A 15371-nucleotide genomic window follows, 5' to 3' on the forward strand; every position below is an offset into this window, starting at 1 on the left:
AGGGTAGGGTATAACTGGAAGTCAGGTTACTGTCTCACTGGATTAGTTACGGAGAGTTAGACTTGGTCACAAACTTCCAAAACCTTGAAACCAACAATAAAGGTTTTGTTGCTGTTAATAGACTTTAAACCTTTTTCTTTCAGTAGCTAATTCTCTTTTAGTTCAGAACTCTGTGCGGTCCTAAGGCTGGACAGGTAATGTAGAAGCTGGTAATGCAGACAAAGTTGGTAATGTAGGTAATGATGGTAACATAGGATTTTGCTTATGGTGTGATGCACAGGCTTCATGTTTGCTTTTGCCTGCGTTCAAATCAGGAACAAAGTTCCCGCTGGCAAATGCAAAGGAATCAGGCCATTAAACAGTTTACGTGGTTATGTTCCCCTGTGCTTGTTGGGCAAAGCAGAGTAAAAGCCTGATCTCTTGCAAAAGAGAAGTCATCCTGTGCTCTCAGGTGGTTTGTCTTTATAACTAAAAGAGAAAGAAATGTTTAATGAAAACTTAACCAAGGTAAATAAAATGCAATAAGTAAATATCAGAAGGTTGTTTGTCTTCTCATCCTCTGAGATATTACTTACAGCATCTCAAAGGACACTTGGTTTTCTTTGGTAGTTTTCTAATTAGATGATAGCATCACAAGGCAGACAGAGGGCTGGGTCTTGTTTTCGCAGCAGAGCTGATGTGAATAATTGCAGAGTCCATCAGCTGGGAATTACTGAGCCAAAATGCTCCTTGTTTGCAGAAGCATCTCTTTCTTCACTGCGTATTCACATTCATAGATGAAGAGACGTGAAGCAGATGAGATGAGAACAGTTTAACTGTAGGTGAAGATATTGGCTGAACCTCTCACATTTCTCATACAACTTACGTACCTTGAAGCATCTAAAAGCCTGTAGGAACTTCCTGGAGCTCCCTACATTTATATCAAAAGCAGAGGGATGCTGTTACTTGTCTTCTGGTTTCTGGACCTGTAAGGATGAATTTGGGCCACGTTTGCAAGCTTGTGCTTTGCACTAAGAAAGCTAGAGTTTTTGTGCGATTGGTTTCTATAGTGAAAACATATTCTTATATAGTCACCTCAAGGAACTGGGACTTCAACAAAAAGGCCACGGTCATGAGAGTTGGTACCACTTATTCCTATGCCATTCCTGCAAACCAAGTGATTTTGTAGCTGTGTGCAAGTAGTAAGGAGCAGAGTGGGCCAGTGCTCTGAGCCTCCTCTCATCGCAATGAGCAACAACAAGTCACACAAGTAATTTTGTTGATTTTTAGTGGGAGGAATAGCATGATTATTTGCTGACCCCTGTGAGTAAGAAAGTCGTAACCTGGACCACAGGGTTTGTAGCAGATCAGCAAAATGCGTTTAGCGCAGAAGCAAGAATGAATCTGCTCAGAGCTCAAGGCAGGACTCCGTGCAGGACTTATCTAGGAAAACTGTTGGCAAACTCAGAATAGTTTGGAGAGATGAAGCCTGGGGAGGTAGTTTTGGTGGTGAATTGTTTGTGAATGCACATCTGTTGTGCCAGAAGCAGGAACGGGGTGTGTTTGTTCAGCCTGACTCCAGACACATTGCCTGAATGGGTGGGAAGCTCATTTCCCCCTTTCCATATACACTCCCTGTTTCCAAACAAATCCCCCACCCTGTGTCACAGTGACATGAGAACAGATTTCTTTATGCTCATCACGTTGGTCATACAATTGGAGGCATCCCTGTCGTGGGATTCACACTCTGTAGTTCATGTACTAGTGCTTGGAATCAGATGACCTGAATATGAGCTCCCCTCGTTTGCCAGAATATGTTCCACACTCATTTCTTGTCTGCTCAAAGCCTGCTACAGCCCTAGCTGCAACACTTGAGACCTCTTCCACCTCCAGACAGCCCTTATTTCCCTTTCTTGCTGGGATGATTTTACTGCAGTTGACAAGGGTTATTTTCTCATATGGAGGATTTTGTCTCTTAAGTTAAATGTTGTATATCAAAGACACAAGCAACAATTTGTGGAGGCTGCCCATGTCTGAGGAGTAGTAGTCTGGTGCATTAAGTGAGGATTTTTTTAAAAAAATCAATCGTATGTAAATTTTCAGTAAGAGCAATAACAGCCTTCATGGTAAAACATTTGCCACATACTAAAGAGTTTTCAACTTTCAGGTCCTCTGTAGACATTTAATTAAGTGAGCAGAAAAACATGCTTGTTGGTCTTTGTCTCTTAAGCATCCATGAGAGGACAGTGCTGTGACTTCTAGGAGGAGCATCTGTGTTTCAGCCTTAGCCCCCTCCATTCCTGGCCACTCCATTTAGCTCCATTGCTAGTATCTCTTATGTTAGAGATGGGCTGAGCCGGGGCATTAGGCATTGGCTCAGGATACTCCATCACCGCTGGAAGATTTAGGATGTTTCATGTAGGCCCATTGCTCTGCTTTTTGTCCCTGAGCCTGTGTGTTTCTCATCTTCTTTGCATCCTTGTCCATGAATGAGAGGATACTGAATCCTGCTTTCCCAGGATTTTATGTCTAGCTTGCACTGGTTTTAAGTGACAGCTGAGCAGGGCTCTGTGCTTCTGAGGCTCTTTGGCTTTCACATCCTAAAGGTTTTCCTGCGCTGCAGAGCTAATGGGCACTCAGTAGCTTCCAGTCTGTGTCTCTGTGTCCCCCTGCCATTAATACTTATCCATACAGCTGTAGTCATGCTCAAAGTGCTTTCTTAAGCATTAAGGAGAATAGTTAGGAGTAGAGGCTGTCAGCACAAATGCCAGGCTCAACTGACTGGCCCAGAGGCTGATTCACGAGCCTTCGACAAGTGACATCTGGGGCTGGGGATTGGAGAGGGGCTGTCACACTTCTCCATGGGTGCTAAGCCTTGCAGGACCTCTTAGAGAAGCAGTGACTTCACTCCTTATATTCAGTTTAGCTCAGAAATCTGTGCTTTTCCTGCCTGTCATGTCATGCTTTGTGGTGGTGTCTCACATACTGAAGAATGTATAAATCTGCCCTCGCTCATGGACACTTGGGTCAGGCTGTGTCATTGCGACGGGCATCAGTGGCCTCCTAAGCACCTCTGCCTCTCCATCTCTACCGTACCAGCTCTCCCAGCGGAAGCAAGAGCTGGGACGGAAAGTGTAGTCTAGGAAAGTTTAGCCAAACTCTTCCAGCTGTAGTTTATTGTATCTATTTTGCTGATATCCACCCTTTAGATAAATAGCACTAAGTTACACACATTGTGACTCTCTTGATGTGGTTAAAAAGGCTTGTATTAGCCAAGCTAATCTAACTCCAAGAATAACCATGGGAATTTGACTGTATCTGTTCCAGCTTGAGTCAGTCACTGTGTAGTAAAGTGAGAATCGCCTTCCTGGCTAAAAGTCTAGCAGCAGTGAAACTTAAAGTCAATCAGTGGGGTTTTTTTTCTTCCTTTTTTCTTTGAACAAAACTCCTGCCTGTGCCTGACCTCAGACACCCGGAGCTCTACCTACAAGAAAACAAAATTTCGCATTTACAATAAAAAAAAATGTCTCTGTAGGCAGAAAAGTGAGTTAGCTAACAATCCGCAAAGCTATGGTCTATTTATTTACCAGGCTGACTCCCTGGTGGGGAAACATGTGGGATCTTTTAACTTTTTCTTCTACACAGATGTTCCCTCTGCTCCCGAGTTTCCTCTTGATCTTTGGTTTGCTGTACCATATGGTTAAAATGCTGGAGATGTTCTGCGTGGTGGAAGAGGAGAAGGATTCTGTGTGTTTAAAACAAAAACAGTAAAGAAATCCTGACTGTTTTTCCTATGTTAGCAAAAAAATATTTTTTGAGGGAAATCTGTTAGGGTAGCAAAAAAGTTAGCTCATACACACTCTTCTGGGTGCATAGCATTTCTAGGACTAAATGCTGATTGAAGAGTCCCCCCAGGGTAGCTTTTGCTGCCACTTCAGCACTTCAGCTTGTATCAAGCTGTAGATCCAGTTCAGGTGAGGAGATAGGGGTCCTGCAGGGTCAAGTAACAGAAACGTTGTAGACGTGCCCTGTTTCTCCACTCTGGCAGCGCTATTCAACTCCATTTGGCCCTGAAGCAGTTTTGTAGTGGAGATGAAGAGTCGTGTTGAGTGAATGAAAGCCTGTTGACACGACTTGCTCTCCTTACATACCTTTCTCTGAGGAAAGCCTGTGGACTGTGAACTGTTGATTGAAAAACATCTCTCCTGGTCTGTTGGAAATGGGACACTGGACTACTGGGCTCTTCGATGAGACCCAGAAAAGCGGCTTTTCTGTTTTCATAGCAAGGTCACCCCTCCAGCCACAGGAAGCAGGGGCTGCTGTATAGCATCAACACAGACATAGAGCATTTAACTGTACATCTCAAATGTGGAAAAAAGTGAGGCAGAATATAAAGCTTTAGGTATTTATCTTGGTAGCACCATCGGCTGAGCAGCAGCAAAAGGATGTGCAGGGTGAAAGGGAGAGTGAGTGGCTCTGCTGGTTTTCAGGGCTGGAGATGATCTCCCCTGGGCTGTCCTACGAAGATGTCACTGGAACAAATGCGTCTTCCCTTCTGAGTGAGTTTGTGCTTGGCCTCTGGGCCTACCCTCAGCCTTGCTGGCACTAGTATGTCCTGGCTCCTGACCTGAACAGGGATTACAAAGGCTTATTGAGGAATATCAGAGCAGCATACTGCTTCCTTAACCTTGCTCCACAAAAAGGCACTGATGGTCAGCAGTCTGCTCCACTGTACACATTGGCCACAGCCCTCAAGACTCCATTGAGCTCCTCAAGTTAAACACTGATTGGCCCTTAGCACAGCTGTATTAGACATGGTGTATGGAAATAGTGTACAGAAATGAATCTACAGCTCAGCAGATAAGTCATAGTGTTGCACAAAGTTTAAGAGGTCGTGGGCAAGATCGTAGCTGATATAGTTGAAAATCTGGCTCAAGTGGTCCAAAGCTACATGCTCAAGTGTTGCTGTCACTGACTGAGCACGTGCCCACCGTGGGCTTTTGCAGTGTGCTTCTGGTAGTTCCCAGTGGTGTAGCCCTCCGGGGGGTTCTGTTCTCCCAGGGCTCTCTCCCTGCTACCCTTTCTCGGCTGCTGTCCTCCATGTAGGGACTGCAGTGGAAGGTATTTCCCAAAAGTCCATTTGTCTCTCCCTGGAAAAGCAGAAGTGGAACAGGGCAGTGGGCATTGCCTTGCCAGCAAGAAGACAAATCGGGTGTTAAATAGCCTCTAAGCTGGTTGCTTCAACAGCAGTTTTTGCCAGGTGGGTGGTCTGTCATAGGGGCAGGTAAAAGCTGTTTCTTCATCAACCTGGGCAGACTGTGGATTAGAGACAAAGCATGTATTTTGTAATGAAGGATGAGAGCCTAATTTTAGCACCACAGAAAGGCCGGACTCAGATGTCTGCCTGGGCCCTCTCCCAACTGCTGTGCGCTGCCAGAAACTTGCCCTCCCTTTCTTGGAGTGAACTGTATCATACGTTTTTTTATACAGACTCCCCTGCAACCAGGCACAGTGATTCCTGCCGTTGCTTTGCTTTGCTAATCCTCTTTCAAAACACATGCAGACTGCCCTGTCCCCAAGCAGGCTGTCCATGTCTCCTGCCTAAGACGTTTGTTCTGTTTCCTTTGCAGATGCAGCTTCTGGACAAGTTTCCTATTGAAGGTGGCCAGAAAGACCCCAAGCAAAGAATCATCCCTTTCCTACCAGGTAATGCCTGTCAGAGGCCCGAAATGAGATGAGTGAGAGCAGTTGGGAGTTGCCATTCACCAGCCACCTTCTCTAGTACTTTTTGTGACTGGTCTTACAAATCCCTTTTCCGAGGGACCTCACATATGCTGGCCTGGGGTACTAGGTCTCCACATCACAAAATAACTGGGATCGTCCTTAGGGCTCCCAGAGGATCTTTTATCAGCTGCTTAGATTCAGGTTGCTACACAAAGGGATTCAGTGGCTCCAAAGGGGCTCTCCTTATGGGGTGCAACTGTACAGTCTGAGCCTGGCCAGCAGCCTGGGAGGCCTCTGGAGGCCAGAGGCACTGTTTTCTTCATTTCTGTCTTTGTGGACACAGTTGCTGTACAATAAGGAATGAATAATTAGGGTTGCCACTGAGTTATAAAGGAAAATGAGGGAAGCTTAAATGCAAACAGGGATTTCTGCAGAGCTGGCCAAAAAGATAAGTAAATATCTCTTTGGCCTGATGCACTGTCTCTCTGACAGCTTTCTTAGAGGAGCTGCACATGATAGATATCCTCTCCTCAGAATAGCTGAACACACTTGCATACAACTGCTTCCAGCAGCGATTGCAGGGATGGCATGGAGGAGAGGAGCCAGACCGCAGCATGCGCTTGGAGAGGCACACTCAGGCCAGCTCTCTATTGTCTGGCTGCACGGTTCTGGCTGTTGGTTTAGGGTTTGGCTCGCTGCACCTCGGCATCCTTCGTGTCAGGATAAATGGAGTATTTTCAGCCTGTTAAAAGGTTCATTCCGTCTTTAACTATAAGAAGGAGATCCCAGCTCTTCCTCACAGGTCTGTAAAGGGAAGCTGGGATGGGAGGCCTTAGTTCCCTGGGAATGTGCTGCAGTCCCTGACACTGTTTGTAGGCAGAGCAGCTGCTCCAGATGTGTGATGAGAACAGCTCCAGGCTAGCAGGGAAGTGAGGACCTGGAAACCAGTGGTGCAAATACATGACACAAACACTGGAGCCACAATAGGACAGTGCAGCAGCCTTGCAGCCTCCACAGGCATTCCGGAAAGCAGCCCCAGTACCAGAGTTTGCTCTCTGCAGTTCCCTTTGCTGCATCCAGGCCCACTGCTACCAGGGGGAGGTGATGTTGTGTCCTCCATTTCCAACTGGAGTGGAAGAAGTGCCCAAATTTGGGGGCTGTCTTTCCAGCCATATCACCAACAAACTTGTAGATAAGTCAGTTTGTGAAATGGCTATACAATAAGGGTTGGTACTACTGGCCTGCCCTTCTTGCTAGAAGGTGTTTTAAGATCCATGAAAAGCACCATATAGAAATACAAATGACTTTAGATGAGATGCTGTAAGAGCATCTGTATCTGCCGCTAACAGTTGTTCCTCCTATATTGATGGTCACCGGCCAATTTATTCTGCTTTATCTTAGAAAAATGTTGGCTGAATCCTGATTGCCCATACTTACAGTATGTTTGCAGTTCTCAGTGATGTATATCCTGATATATGGGTGGGTGATATTTGTGGAGGAGGAGATACGTCCCACTTGCTCATTACAACATTTCTCACTCTTCTCACCCTCCAAGAACTTTATGGAGATGGTACTGCTGGGTGTCCCTGAAGGGAAGGGTTGTATCTGGAAAACATTTGGGCTGACATACTGTCCCAAAGAGAAGAGCTGCCAAATTTGAATAGACCTCAGCTGTATTTAATTTAAAATATCTGTGATATATGTTCTACTTTTGATATCAAATCTCTGCCTCTTTCTTGCTGAACTGCTGAAAAGCCCTTGTTGTTTTATTGGGGAACAAGGTGACTCAGCTAAATGTCAAACAATGTCAAAGTCTGTTAAATAAACTAGCTGCTGTAATTAGAATATGCATGGCATTTCTGCAGCCTGAGCCATGGATTACTGAAACAAATACCTAGCTATAAACTGTCTTAATTAAAAAAACAGCAGGGCAGATGTTTGTACTTAAATCCGATTTTTATGAAGATGTCGTGATCTTGCTTGCTTATTATGGGCCTGGTTCAGCTAAGTTGGGGTGACTCTGCTTGCCAGGTGCTGAATGCCCTGAACTCGCCTTTGAAGTCTGCAGGCTTGGTGACATCCCCACCATTAGGCTGATTTTAGAAAGCTGACACAGCTGCTGGGTATCAGAACTCCTGCTTGTCAGCAATGCTGTGGTGCTTTCCGTAGCCCAGGGCCCCTGAGCATGACATGGCCTCCTTGCTGTAGCTTCTGACAGCCTCAGCTCATGTCCTGACCACTGCTGGTTTCCTCCCTGCATGGCATCATGTCTGAGGTTACACTGAGGAAGCGTCAGTCATGCTGTGTGCACCCTTCTGCAGCCACTGCACATCCGGTGTTGCTGAAAGACTAGCGTGGGGAAGTTGTTGACATGGCATTGACAAGCAGACTGCGGCAAAGTCACAGGGAAGATGTCTAGACAGAGAGACAAACAGCCTCTGGGACACCCTTCTGGTCCAGTCCCTGATGATCTAGATGGGAGACAGGACATGCAGAGGGTCTCCCTGGGGGAAAGAAAGCTCCCATATCTGCTTTCCACAGGCAAAGGGCTGGTGTGTGCTCAGTTTTTGCTCCAGTACAGCACGAGGATCACACTTGGGCGCACGGCTGGATGAGGAGGCTGGACAGACCTTGAGGTCCTGTAGCTTAGGCACCGTCATAGCAATGTCTCAACTTACCCAGTGCAAAATGGAGATGAAGATGCTTGATCCTTATTTATATGGAAAGCAAAAGGTGCCTTATTGCTCTATTCTAGCTCCCTGCAGCAGATTTCCCTCCCCTTCTCTGCACAGATTGCAGTTTCTTGCAGGACTAGAAGGTCTTTTGCTGCAGATTTCCTCTCTGCTAGGGAATGATGGAGAGGCTACAGATCACTACTGCTTGCCTGACCTGCTACATTTTGGCTGTGATTTTTCCTTTGCACAATAGGTCCCTTTCCACTCACCGCAACTGTTTTGCTGTGATTGTGTTGTTGCAAATTACTAGGCAAAGCACCTCCCTGTTAGGTCAATCGAGTTTTATGTTATTATTTGATGGCGCTGAAAATTTTTTACTTGTGAAAGCAGGAATGTGTAACACAGTTTGGAGCTTTGCCCTCCTAGGAGAATCCATTCTGGACTCAGCAGCAGGAAAGTGAAATTTTTCTTTTCTTAGACACTTATTTTTTATACCCTTCTTTTATCATCTTTTTTCTTCAAATATTTTGCCCCCTTTTCCCTTCTATGCAAGCAAAGACTCTACAGCTTTCATTGCAATGAGGAGGAGCAAGGAGGTAATCAGCTGGACAGTGACTGATAGTCCTGTGGAAGATGTCCTGTGGATTATTTTGCACTTTTTGAGACTCACTCCCCTCAAATTTTGAGGTTTTTTATTTTATATTAAGATGTCTTACTCTCTACACTAGCATGGAGAAGAGAATATGAATTTGGGTTGCCTTATTTCACTCATCTTGATGTAGCTGATGATGAAACGTCCACTTGAAAGAAAAGCCCAGTCTGTTGTGCTTTCAAGGAGTGCAGTGGCAAATACAAGTGACAGAGGCTGGGCAATATAACCCCAGGATTAAGTTTTGTAGTAGCTGACCTCAAGACTAGATGGATTGCATTGGTTTTCCTGTCTTGTGGCACTAGGTAGAAGAGACCTTGATTAGGGTGAGACGACCAGCCTTTCTATGCTGGGTGCTCTCAGGTAAAGAACGGCGGCCCATCTCTGCAGCATGAGGAGAGAGCCGCTGGGGTGGATGAGGTGAGACAGGCCGTTTTTTGGCCGCACCGTGCCCCACTGACCTGGCTGTTTCTCTGATGACATGCGGTTGGAAGTAAAGGGGACCTGCCTATAGCTGGGCAAACCCCACCTGGTCGACCTGAGCAAGTAAGATCTGTTCCTCTGCTGCTGCAGTTCTGTGCTCATTACCTCTATTTTTTCCTCTTAATTTTCCACCGGAGCTGTTAGCAGGGAAGAAACCACAGTGCTGCTCCTTTCCTTGACTGATGCCTCCTTTAATTGCATTAAGCTCCAGATGGTGGTGTTGAGGGAGAGCTACACTTTCTCTCCCGAGAAAGAAACCCTGGGCACCATCTGGAAGGAGTCTCTGGGGCTTTCTCCTCTTGGCCCTGACGGCGCAGGTGGTGTGAGGCAGCGGAGACCTGCAGGGCGCTTGCCACCAATGTCGGTTCAGACAGGGCAGGGGCTGGGCAGGGGCCAGTGAGATCCCGGCCAGGTGGTGCAGGTTTGGCTCTGGTTTTTGCTCCAGAGTGCTGAGCTGCGGCGTGCGGCCACAGCGAGTGCTGCCGACGTGGGAAGCCGGAAGAGCTGCTCCTCTCCTTCCGCGGTCCCTCTGCACCGGAGGTTTGCTCCGAGATGTTCCTGTCTGTGCAGCGGGGAAATGGCAAGGTGGGAGGCGTGGGAGAAAGGGCGGCTGAGCTGGGACGCCCATGAGCATGGGGAGAGGTGTGATTGCACAACGCAGGGACGTGCCTGGCCGGCACCACCCAGATACCTGGGGCTGGCACGGGGCGCCGAAGGGTGGAGAGCATTTGCAGCAGGCGGGAGCCTCCCCATTTTGCACAATGCCAGAGTCTGTGGAATAATCGCTAGCAAACGCCGGCCGGGACCTTCCTCGCCTCCGTTCCTGCCACTCGCAGGCTGCAGTGGGGAAGTAGATCTCCTGCCGATGAACTGCATCCCAGGTGGCTATGTCTGTCTTTCTGTATTGGTTTATTTTTTTTGCCTTTCAAATATTGTCTTTTCTTTGGGGAAGAGGAAGCTGAGGAGAAGGACTTGAGCAGGTTTGCAACAGCAGGATTTCATCTGTGGCGCTGAAAGCAGCTTTTTCTCTCTGGTTGTGCTTATTCCACCTTCACTCCTTTTGTTTTTCTCCGGGTTGGAGGAGAAGCAGCGTTTCGTTCAGAGATCTTGGGAGGTTATTCTTGTGCTGAAATAGAGATGACGGGCTTATACTGATAACCAAGACTGTGGTGACCTTTGGATCCTGTGGTTCATGTTTCCACCTGTGTAAATCAAGACTAGGATCAGCAACATTAGGATGTGACCATGTATAATTTTGTTAAAGATACTGAATTTCAGCCCTGGTAGTGTGTGCAAGGCATTTTCTACATATATTCTCCACATCTCATTGAGGCAAAATGCACAGTGGTTTCAAAGAGCACGCTGCCTGAAGAGGACCCTTAGAAATCACCTCTTATTAAAGGCTCCTTTCTCCTTCACAAAGAGTGTTGCCAGGTTGATATTTAAACAGAAATACTCTCCTTGTCCTAATTCCTCACTGGACTTTATGGACATGGATATATTTTTTTAATTTCAGGTTTGTTTTTCATTTTTGATTATTTCCTCTCCTGTGGTTGGTATTAGTTATTTTAACTTTTCTTTCGATTCATTTTGAGTTTGTGACCTGTCTGCAAAGGAACAGTGCTGCAACAGTTCATAGCCAAACAAGAAATCGATTAAAGGTTTACAGAAGGTGAAAGACCAGATGAAGTTGACTGTATCTTAAACTTAGTCAAATCTTGCTTTTTGCATTAAAATATGAGCTAAATCATTCTAAACAACATCCGTTTGATGTGTGGGCATGGTGTCTGCAGGTGCGATAAACACGTACACGGAGAAGTGTCTCCGTAGTGGAGTTTGCTGAGCTTTACCTGTGTAAGAAAAACAGCCACGGTATCTGCCATATCCTCCCGAACGTGAGGCAAAAAAACGTTTTTCCCCAGAAGTGAAGATCTGCGATCCAGGAGTAGATCTACCCAGGGAGCTCCTCAGCGAGCCTCGCTGGTGCCCTCTCTGGAGCGCAGCCTGCTGTGCCGAGCCGGTGGGCAGGCTGCCAGCGGCTCGGCCGGACGGAGAGGGGCTCTTGTCCCCCAGGTCCCTTTCTGCCCTCCTGCCAAAATCCACACAGGGGTCATTGTGCCCGCTTGAGAAGATGGGGAGGGGACGGGGTGACCACCAGCACTGGGCGGCAGCATCCTGGGGGCTTGGGCAGCTATGGGAGGGTCCTGGGGGTGGCTGCTCCAATGTAATTTCCTTTTATTATTATATTTTGTCATTTTTTATTCCTGTTCTTTACAAGGGGAAGGTGGCTTCAGGTTTAAAACCTAATATTTGGGCCAGGATAGTGTAATGGCAGGACAGCTAGCAGATCCTTGGCTGGTTGCCACTCAAGTTAATTTTGGACTTACTGATGTACGGGTGATGCTGGGCTTCTGGTGAGTTGCTGTTTAGAGGCTCCTATTGTTTGAGAAAGCATTTTCTATTGTTTTATTTTTTTTCTATTTTCTGCCTTGTTAAGAGAGCGACTGCGGAAAATTCATCTCCTGTCTCTCACAAGAGGAGAATGGATTTCCTGCTGCTCTGGGCTCCAAGGGAAAGCGAGGGCTGCCGGGAGGAAGCACTGCTTTGCAGCCGGGCCGGCAGAGGAGCTGGTGATTCGGAGGGGGACAGGCAGGGGGATTATTTTCTTCGCATTCCCCGGAGATGATTTTAGGGTTTAAGTCTTGTGTGGCTGACAGACTTGTCAAGCATGAGGTCATAGGATGCCCTTAGGCCACTTCCTATTGAAGAACCTGCAAGAAAACCAGCAGCCAACAAGCACCAGCTTTCAGGCGCCCTCTCCCCTTGGAGGACAAGCTGCCGGAGTTGCTCCTAGCCCCATGTAGCAGGGGGCAGAGGGTGCTTCTGGCTTTGCACATTGAGCCAGCTTCCAAGGGACCTCAGGTCTTGTGAGGTCTTTGAGCATTACTAGGGCTTGAGCCAAAGAGCTGATTTAATTAGAGAAGAAGCGAAGGGGAGTGGGGAACGGGACAGTTGGTTATTTGGAGTTTTTAAGTAAATGTGGGCACTGCTGCTGTCGTTTGCTGCGAGTATTTGCTGTGAGTCCCATTGCACCGAGGTCCCCAGTGTGTCCAGCTGCCTGCTTGCACAGCGGCAGCACGAGAGCAGAGTCCAACACCAAGGGGGACCAAAGGCTTCATGTTTGATCTCCTCAGTCATGCCTGGTTTTGAAAAGATATCTGTCCTTCCGTATTAATTAGGGAAATGATGATGGCTTCTACCCAAGTACCTCTTACCTGTCATGCAGTCTTCACTGATTCCTTCCTTGGCACATAGATCTCGAATCTATAGGACAGCAGCTGAAGCTATGGAGAAAGCCATACTGGAAGAGTAAAGGCCTACAGGTTGTTTTTCTGGGGCTTGTGCCTGCTTTCCTCACACAGGTTAAGACCTAGCATTTTGCTCAAACAGAAACCACCTCTGAGCAGAAATCAGCATATGCAGAACATGATCAGCCTCTTATTAGACCATTTTAGTCTCCTGATGAGAGTTTTGTAATTACCAAGCCACAGTTTCAAGGGAAAACAAAGAATGGAGAGGGGTTCTGTTTGGGGTGAGTTTGAATCCAGGGCTAAATGGGAATTTTTTTTCAGTGCTTGAAATGAGTTTGATGCCAGAACAAAAAGACCAGGGCAGGTTTTCAGTACCATATAGCTGCCTGGATTGCTTCGGAAAATGAACAAACTTTTACTCAGAAATTAGTTGGATTTTGATTCTTGTTTTTAAAGGCAGTAAGTAAACACAATTATAGACTTGAAAAGCAGTATGAGCTGCATTGGGTTCACCGTCTCCTCAGGCAGCCGTTCCAGATGAGCGTGCCCTCTACTACTATAATTACTTTTTAAAAATAACTCTGAAAGTCTGTAATCTAAAGTGGGTGGTATGTAGCAAGTCTGAGAGTGTTCTGCATTCAACCCACAGGCTGGGGCGAAGGTGGCTTTATATAAGGGTTCTCTTGTCTTCCTCTCTAGATTGAAATCTGACTTTTTCCCACAATCCATCAACAAATGACCCGTATAATGAAAGTGCTTTTTAGTGCAGGAGTCAAACTTGCTGGGGACTAGGATGTCTTTGCAGTCCCATAGGCTCTAGATATTCCCTCTGGATGTTATTTCTCTGCCAGATCTTGTCTCTGTTGTATTCAGATTTAAGCTGCCTAGGCGATACAGGAGAGCAGAGCCCTGCTGAGTTTCACAGCTAAGTAATTGTCTAGACCTCTGTTTGAATCTGTTTTCAACCCACTTTGCCTTTTGGCTGGACCAGCTGATTTATTTATATAGTCACATGCTTAAAACAGGATGTGATTATTTTTTTCCTGAGGGTTTGAAAACAATGAACCTGGGAATTCGCTGCTTGATCACAAGGAATTTCTCTGCTGCTTTATTTTCTCTATTTATTGAGCTTTTTGGGGTACTGGTGTTCTTAAGTGCGGTGTGTTTCCAGAGGTCACTGCTCCACAACGTAGCTATTTTCAGGCTCTCATGAACAAGCCTGTTCTTATTCATAAGGGGATCTTTATGCTTACGAGCAGGGTGAGGGGAAGACTGAAGGCAGGGATTTGCCAAACTGAATCTACCTCCCTTGTAATGAAATAACCCATGGCAGCGGCTGCCCTTCTGTGATTTCTGCAGAGCTGTAGTCGCATTTAGAGGGAAAACTGAAGGGGAAAGAGGGAAATAACACGGGAATTAGAAAGAGGAAGCCAAGGGTAGGTAGCTGAGGAAAAAGAAAGTAAGTCCTAGAAGTGAGAAATTCAATCCTCTTGAGTTTCTCCCGTTCACAGAGGTGCTAATACAGGCCCCAGGCTTGTCCTCAAAATGGAGGTAATTAATGTTTTGCTCTCAAATTTCCTTGGGCCTGAAGTTAAGCACTCTCACCCTGTCGTTTTCTACCAGGGTTTTGCCACCTCTAAATAAAGAGCAGAAAATTACTTTCCATCTGATTTTACATCCTAAACAGTGGCAAGTTCAGGCTCGCAGGTTCCCTCTCGTATCCGGGGCTGCGAACAGCACAGGCTTGACCCAGAATAAACAAAACAGTCTCAATCTGATTTTGCAGGTCATGGGCTTTTCCTGCGGGTGTTAGAGCCGGTGGGCAGCCTGTACTTTCCCACTGCGTGCACCTTTGGGGTGAACGTTGATGGTGAACGTTGGTGGTGAACCCACCAGTGTGGAGTACATGGAAAAAGCATTTACTACAGTTCCTGCTAGGCAGTGTAGTCACTGCCGGTCTAGTTAAATCGTTATTTTCTAAGCTGTTGAGAGCAGAAGAGAAAATATTCCCAGCCGAATCCCAGCCCCTACCAAGCAGCGCCTAGGCAGACTTGGGCGTGCAGCAGATCTCCTCCTGGGAAGACGGCTCTCCTACGGATGGCAACGCTTTTAGGGACATCCGCAGCGAGCAGGGCTTTGTCCGGAGAGCACAGTGGCCAGCTGGGAGCACGCCCGGCTTTCCTGAGCGTGCTCGCCTCCCTGTCCGCGACGCCTGCTCCAAAGCGCCAGCGCCAGGTGCCCTGGGATCCTCATGAGACCTGCGCACGGTCTGACCTGCTGCAGGTTGCTCGGCCCCGCTGCCGGTGCTGGAGCCTCCCGGCGGCCCCGGAGGCGCGAGCCCAGGGTGGGCGCCCGCAGCCGGGAGCTTGTTTCCTGCAGGACTGTGAAAGCAGCGGATCCGTGACATTCAGCGAAGCGGGGAGAGAAAGCACAGGGCAGGGGAAGGAAGGCCCCGGTTGCGTAAATATTTACTTTCGTGCGATGTCCTTGATGCCCCCTCGTCCCGTTTGCCAGAGCTGAGGAGCTGCGGGGCTGGGAGGAGAGGGGGCT

At 47.2% G+C, this 15371-nt stretch overlaps 1 protein-coding gene across 4 annotated transcripts in view; it reads left to right on the plus strand.

Moving 5' to 3' along the window:
- SH3PXD2A (SH3 and PX domains 2A) overlaps positions 1 to 15371 on the plus strand; it is a 264915-nt gene that overhangs the window by 69324 nt on the left and 180220 nt on the right. For all 4 annotated transcript variants that reach the window (XM_062579532.1, XM_062579534.1, XM_062579535.1 and 1 more), the window contains exon 3: positions 5610 to 5685. In XM_062579532.1, coding sequence (XP_062435516.1) covers positions 5610 to 5685 — 76 coding nt within the window. The remainder of the gene's footprint in view (positions 1 to 5609; positions 5686 to 15371) is intronic.

Source organism: Rhea pennata, chromosome 7 (genome assembly GCF_028389875.1).
Source record: "Rhea pennata isolate bPtePen1 chromosome 7, bPtePen1.pri, whole genome shotgun sequence".
NCBI lineage: Eukaryota > Metazoa > Chordata > Aves > Rheiformes > Rheidae > Rhea > Rhea pennata.